The sequence below is a fragment of the Geospiza fortis genome, unplaced genomic scaffold (assembly GCF_000277835.1).
Source record: "Geospiza fortis unplaced genomic scaffold, GeoFor_1.0 scaffold61, whole genome shotgun sequence".
Taxonomy (NCBI): Eukaryota; Metazoa; Chordata; class Aves; order Passeriformes; family Thraupidae; genus Geospiza; species Geospiza fortis.
The window spans coordinates 1,667,582-1,674,677 of NW_005054430.1; the positions used below are offsets into that span (position 1 = coordinate 1,667,582).

The window sequence follows — 7,096 nt, forward strand, 5'->3', positions numbered from 1 at the left end:
TCCATCCATCCATCCATCCATCCATCCATCCATCCATCCATCCATCCATCCATCACCATTCATCCATGGATTCCATCTCTCCATCCATGGATTCCATCCCTCTTTCCTCTGTGCCCACAACAGCCCAGTGACCTTCCCCAGCTGGATCAAGGAGCTGCTGGACCTGGAAGTCCCACATCAGAAGATAATTTGACTTTCTCAACTATGGGAAATTGGCACCAGTTAATCCCAGTTTAACCCAGTGAGGAATTCAAGCAGTGAGATTTGGAGGCAAGGCCACAACCCAAAACCCAGCCCATGGGACACCTGAGGGACACCTGAGGAATGGTGGGATAAATCTGGGAGGGGATCGCCCTCCTGGGGAAAACCTCACATGGAAAAAGCTCTGGGCGCGTGGAATGCTGCAATTCCCGTGAGGAATTGCGGGAGCCGTGCTGGGAACCTGTCTGGTGAGAGGTTTCAGGGAGGAGAGGCCCTGGCAGCTCCTCCTGTGCAAGAGCTGCTCCCTAATTATCCGTCTGATTGCCCTCAATCGCAGCTCTGCTCCAGATTTAATTAGATCCACTCCAAACTGGCGGGAAGAGCCCAGGGGAGGCAGAGCTGGCTCGGATCCGCCCGGGAGAAGCAAATCCCAACAGATCACTGGGGTTTGGAGGCCTGGGAGGGTTCAGGCGCTGGTTCAAACTGTGGCAGAGGGGTTGGAGCTCAGCTGGGGGGGATTTGGGGTCCCTGTGTCACCTGGCTGGGGGTGGAGGGGTTGGGCTGTCCGGGGTGGCCCTTGGTGCAGATCAAAGCTGGAATCTGCTGCTTCCTTCCCATGGAATCCCCGTGACTGGCATCCCCTTGCTGGCAACCATCATCTTCCATCCCATGGACCCCATCCCACGGATGCTGTGCCATCCCATCCCCAGGACCAGCACCCACTGCCAGCATCCATCATCTCCCATCCCATCCCATCCCATCCCATCCCATCCCATCCCATCCCATGGATCCCATCCCCATCCCCATCCCCATGACCAACACCCATCACTTGTCATCCCGTTCCATCCCATTTCCATGACCAGCTTCCCTCTCCTCTCATCCCATTCCATCCCTCTGACCAACACCCGTTTCCAACACTCACCATCTCCCATCCCTGTGACCAGCACCCATTGCTGGTATCCATCTTCTCCCATCCTATCCCATGGATCCCATCCCCATGACCAGCATCCATCATCTCCCCATGACCTCTCCATGACCAACACCCTTCACCTCTCATCCCATCCCATTCCATCTCATTCCAATCCATTCCATTCCCATGACCAACACCCATCACCTCTCGTCCCATCCCATTCCTTTACATCCCTGCAACCAGCACCCACTGCCAGCACTCACCATCTCCCATCCCATCCCATCCCATCCCATCCCATGGATCCCATCCCATGGATCCCACCCCATCCTTACATCAATTTTCAGGAGGTCAAAGCCAGCCCTGGAGTTTGTCTGTGCTTTAAGCGCGCCTCATTTATCAGGATAACGATCCCAATAAAACTTCCTGCTGGCCCATAAAACCCCAGGATTTATGGCCCAATTACAGCATCCGGGGTGGGCTGTGGGGTCGGACAGGGAAGGGGAGACCACCACGGTGGGATGGGGAGCACGCAGCCGCCGCCACTGCCGGGATTTTGGCAGCTGCATTTCCCGGGATGTCTGCACCTGGAGCTGGAAAAGCTGGAGCTTTGATGAAGGAGGGCCCCGCTAAAGCCTCACACGGAGCTTTCCAGGCTCGGTGTCTGGCTTTGAGGGGCCTCATCCAGGGAACGGCGGGAAAACTCCCCCAGTGCAGGAGGTGAAAAGCTTCCAGCTGCCAGCGCCAGCCCAGATGTGCACAGATGTGTCTGGGTTTGCAGCTGCAGACACGGCGGGGGGTGGGAGGGGGATGAATTCATGGAAAAAGAGAAAGTTGGGAGGCGGAGAGGGAAGCGGCTCCGACAGGGAAAGCTCCGTGGGGCCCTCCCGTCCCTGCGCGAGCCCAGACTGATCCCAGGAGCGGCTGTGGGGAGGGGGAGGAACCGCCACAAATCCCCGCAAAAGCTACACCGAGGTTTAGTGTGGAAAATGGGATTTTGGAGAGGGTGGGCTCGGGATTGATCCCAGAATGGCTGTGAGGGTCTCGGGGCTGTTGGAGTCAAATTTGGGATTTGGTGGTTTGTGGTTTGTTTTGGACTTCGCTTCCATGGAGTTCCCAAATCCAAGGGCAGCTCAAGGGACCCTGGTCCCCGATGTCCCCTTGGAGAAGAGGCTGGGACGGGGATGTGGGAATCCTCGGATGACTCCACCCCACAGTGACCGCGGCTCTGATCCGGGCTCCGGGAAGGTCCCACCCGGGCACCCTGGGGGCGTGGGCAGCGCTCCGGAGCTGGGCGGATCCCCAGGGCAAACACGGATCCGGCAGCTGCTCACCCAGGGCGGAGGCGCCACATCCCCGGGCACGGACACGGCCGCGGCCCCTTCCTGGCACAGGGATGTCACCACAGGCTGCCCTCCGCCCTTGGGAACTTCACCCTGCTCCATCCCGGGGTTCCACACCCATGGGATGGGGGTCCTGGCTCCGCAGAGGCACGGAGAGAGCCGGGATCCCGTGGAATTCCATGGGAGGAATCCAGGGCAGCAGGGCTTGTTTAGTCTGGAGAGGGACGGCTGAGCCGGCTGCACATTCCTGCAGGAGGGACAGAGCAGGGAGGGGAACCAGCAGCAGTTGTGGGGAATTACTTGAAGGGAATTACTTCCAAAGGGAATGAAGGAGTTCTGGCTGATTTGCTGTCGGCTGCAGGATGAGGAGACACAGATCCAGCCCAGCAGACAGTCCTGGGATTTCCTCTCCCTGTGCCCCAGCAGCTCACTGGTGCTTTTTTGCAGGAAGAGCCATTATCCCAGCTTCTCCCTGCTTTGGGAAGGGCTGAATTCCCTGTGGATCAAATCAGCCTCAGAGGTCAGGGCTCAGCTGTGAATCCTGTCCCTAAACCCGAGCTGCTCCTTCCCTCCCAAGGGACAGGGCCAGTCTGGAGCTGGGATTGCTCTCCTGGAGCTGCAGCCGAGACTGGATACCCCATACAAGGTCAGGCTGGAGGGTTTTGGGAAAACGGGATGGGCTTATCCTGATAGAACAACTCCCTGGAAGCTTCCTTGGGATCAGCCCAGCAGGATCCCCTTCCCAAGGATTTCACATTTACTAAATGAGGACCCTGCTGCTGATGGGGGTGGAATCCCACTGCTCCCTTTTCCTGGGAAACTGAGCACAGTCCACAAACTCAGCTGCTGTGCTCCTGTCCTGCCTGGACACAGAACAGGACTGGAGCTGTAAAATTCCAGCTTGTCCTGCCTGGACATGGAAGAATCATGGTAGGAGGACAGAGGTTCCTCCTGGAGCCTGAGCTTGGAGAGCTCCATCCTTACCCTGAGCCAGCTCCCGAGCACGGACACAGCCCTCCCTCCCAGGCAGGACTCGATGAGGCAGCAGAGGCTGTCAGGAATTTAATGGAACTTGGCACTGGAAACTGTACAACATTTACAGAGAACCACACGCTGTGTCTATGTACACCCTCTGCCCATTCCCAAAGCTCCCAGCTGGACATGGGACAGGCAGTGACCATCCTTGGATGTGGAGTCACCGCTCCCCAAACCTGGATTTTGGGATGTGGCGCCCCAGTCCTGGATCTCAGGTGACAGGGACTGCAGGATCCCAGTCCTGGATCTCAGGTGACAGGGACTGCAGGATCCCAGTCCTGGATCTCAGGTGACAGGGACTGCAGGATCCCAATCCTGGCTCTCAGGTGACAGGGACTGCAGGATCCCAATCCTGGGTCTCAGGTGACAGGGACTGCAGGATCCCAGGATCCCCCCATCCTGGATTTTGCTGTGCTCGGAGCTGTCACCACTTTGCTTCCCAGGACACTCTGCAGCGCCATTCCCAAGCTGGGTCTTTCCCTGGATTTCCCCTGCATCTTTGGAGCGCTAGAAGATGGCAGTGCTGCCACCCTGAGTATTTACAACCACTCCTCCTCCTCTCCTCACAGCTCCAGCTCTTCCTCTCCTCTACCTTTCTACCACATGCAAGAACCCCTTGGTTGCCTCCAAGTCCTGCTTCCCGGTGGGAAGTGTTTCACTTCCAAAAGGCAACAAAAACACGGAATCTACCTTCACTCCCTGCTACCCCTCTACTCACTGCTCCCCAAACCCTTTACAACGTGCTACAACCTTCCTACACCCTAGAGTAAAGCAGTTCTCTTTCAGTAGTGTCTCCGCCCAGCCCGTGCATGGCTCCGGGGTGACGTCAGGGACAGATGGGACATCACCCCTCGGAGCACGAAGGATCAAGTACTGGAAAGGAAATGCCAAGTCTGAGCAACAAAAATACAAAAATAAAAAAAAACCAATCAAAGGAAACAAAAAAAAAACCCAACCAACCACCCCCAAATCCCAACCCCCAAACTCGAAACAAAACTAAAAAAAACATTAAATAGTTGGCAGGATACAAGAGTGAGACAGAGGAATGTACAAAGGACACACAGAGATCAAAGATTCCAGTAGGTGAATTGAGAACCTGTTGAACTTGGGGTCTGTTTTTGTAGGATTTTTCCTTTTGGAACATGCAAATTTGCAGGAATTACCATAACCACACACCAGAGTGACTTCAGGTGTTGAGTCCTTTAAGGGACTTTTGCAGTGTTGCTCAAAACCCCTGGTGCTGCCCAAAATTCCACTTTATTTTCCATCCTCTACCCCCAAAATTCCACTTTATTTTCCATCCTCTACCACGGCTGTGGAAAACTTCCAGGAGCCCAGATTTGCTCTTCAGATATGCCAGGAGGGTTTTGGAAGCCCCTCATGGGTTCCAAGTGTAAAAACAGACCCCAGTTCAACAGTAACTGCACACCAGTAGCTGCCATTCCAACAGAAACCCAGGATCTGATCCGCGGAGCGCTCCCAAGGCGCTCCCGGTACAAAATGTACACGGAATTATTTATAAATTAACAGTTTTCCCCCAGGGTGCCACCGGGGCTCCTCTGCCTCCTTACACCAGCGTTTCCTTCCGCTTCCCGCTGAGCTGCTTCTCCCTGGATTTTCGGTGCCCGGATGAGGTTCTGTGGGATTTCAGCCCTTTGGCTTCCCCCGAGTCCAGCACGGCCGCGCACTCGGCCGCGCTCTCGTCCAGCTCCATCTGGGATATTCCCGAGTGGCGCCGCTGGGCCGGGATGTTGGGCACGGAGGGGTTGTTCTCCTCGGACTCCTCGCTCAGCTCGGGCAGCTCCGTGAGCTCGGTGGCGGGAATGTTCCTCTGGAACGGGGCGATGGCCGTGCGGATGCAGTTCACCCACTGCTGCTTGTGGAAGACGTCGTTGGCCTGCAGCGTGTGCGACTGGCCCGGGCTGGGATCCTGGAAACGGACTCGGAAGATGTTTTTGGCTGGGGATAAAGGGAAAAGCACATCAGCTCCTAGATAACGTTTACAGATTCCACTGGTAGGTTTGAAATCCCAACAAAACCCCTCCAATCCCAAAAATCCAGCAGGGAGACAAAGATATTTTCTAATCCAAGCCCCAGCTGTGAATTCATGGCTGACTGGATCTGTGCTGGGGAAGATGAAACAGGAAAGCCTTATCAATGTGATTGGCTGGCAAAAGATTTTGAGAATATATAAAGTGAGAAACTATAAGTGAGATTGAAATGAAAGCAGCTATGAGATCCCTCAGTTACTGAACACCTGGAAAACAATGGCATGGCTGGCTGAAGGTAAAATCCCCTTTTGATGGAACAACACCCTCTGCTTGCAGACAGGCCCCAGGGTCAGAGCAGACCCTACAGCTTGGCAGAAGGGGCCCAAAGAGGAGTTTTTAGGGTTTAAAATGTAACACAGTATGGTAATGTAATGATTCTTATAGGCTGTATGTAAATGCTGTAGGATTTGTGTCTTGTACTGGATTGGTTAGTGAGAATTAGAATATTCAACACAGAAGAAGATTTATGGTATTGTAACGGGAACCTCGCTCTCTTACCCTTTTACTCTCTTACCTTTTTTACTCCCTTACTCTCTCACCCTCTCTCCCCCTCTCTTCTCTCAGTCCTGCTCTGAGCTGTGCCTGGCAGCTCCAGCAGGGCCCTGCACCCAGGCCCTGTGCAATAAACCCCAAATCCCAGCAGGGCCCTGCACCCAGGCCCTGTGCAATAAACCCCAAATCCCAGCAGGGCCCTGCACCCAGGCCCTTTGCAATAAACCCCAAATTCCACCACCTGGCTTCAGAGATCTCTTGTCTCTGTCTGTCCCGACTGTCCTACCCCCCGATGCTCCTACAGATCTGTACCTTTATCAGAATTTCCAAAAGCTCCTCGGAAGGAGCCTCCCATTTTGACATCTCCATCCTGGAGGTCCTCAAGGAGCAGCTCCTGCACAGGGATGGGCTGGCGGTACACCTGGAATGCCTGGCGCTCGTTGCGGGTCACCGGCCGTGTCAGCACCAGGATTTCTTGGAAGAGGAAGACGTAGAGCTTCTGGAAGGGAAAACATCCCAGTATTCACTCTGTACTCCATGAGGTCACACATCCTGTGGGATTCGAAGCCACCTTATCTGCAGTTTCACCCACAATAATTTCCCGAGTCTCCGGTGACAATGCCAAGGTCTGGCACACACCAGGATTACATCAGTGGCTTTATTATTTTATTGATCCCTAGAAAGGGAATGATGATTCCCAGGTGCCCAGGACAGGATGATTAGGGGCCGTATCTTTCCTGTGTGCATGGAATGCCTCGTGTGCACGAGTAAAACAGCCAATTAACAACAACAAAAAAACCCCAATCAACAGAGAAAACATGAGAAGATTTGAGGTTGAAATCAGGACAAAAGGCAGCAAAGTCAGAGTGCAGTGGGTGGGAGACAAACTCCAGGCAGCCCAGCCCAAACCAAACAGGCTTCTGCAGCAACCCTTTTGTTTGGAAGAGCCAGGGCTCCTCATGGGGAATGTCAGAGCATTACTGGGACGTAAACAGTGGCAGGAAATCCCTCTGGATGGAGAGCACTTTCTGTGGGCACTCTGTGCTAATGATTTTTCAGTTTCCCAA

General features: G+C 54.5%; 1 protein-coding gene across 1 annotated transcript in view; it reads right to left on the reverse strand.

The window, feature by feature from the left end:
* Window positions 1-3,500: 3,500 nt before the first annotated feature.
* Window positions 3,501-7,096, reverse strand: part of NET1 (neuroepithelial cell transforming 1) — a gene marked incomplete at its 5' end in the record, with an annotated part of 60,597 nt that continues 57,001 nt past the window's right edge. The window contains 2 exons of the mRNA XM_031061899.1: window positions 3,501-5,445; window positions 6,342-6,528. Coding sequence (XP_030917759.1) covers window positions 5,054-5,445; window positions 6,342-6,528 — 579 coding nt within the window. The remainder of the gene's footprint in view (window positions 5,446-6,341; window positions 6,529-7,096) is intronic.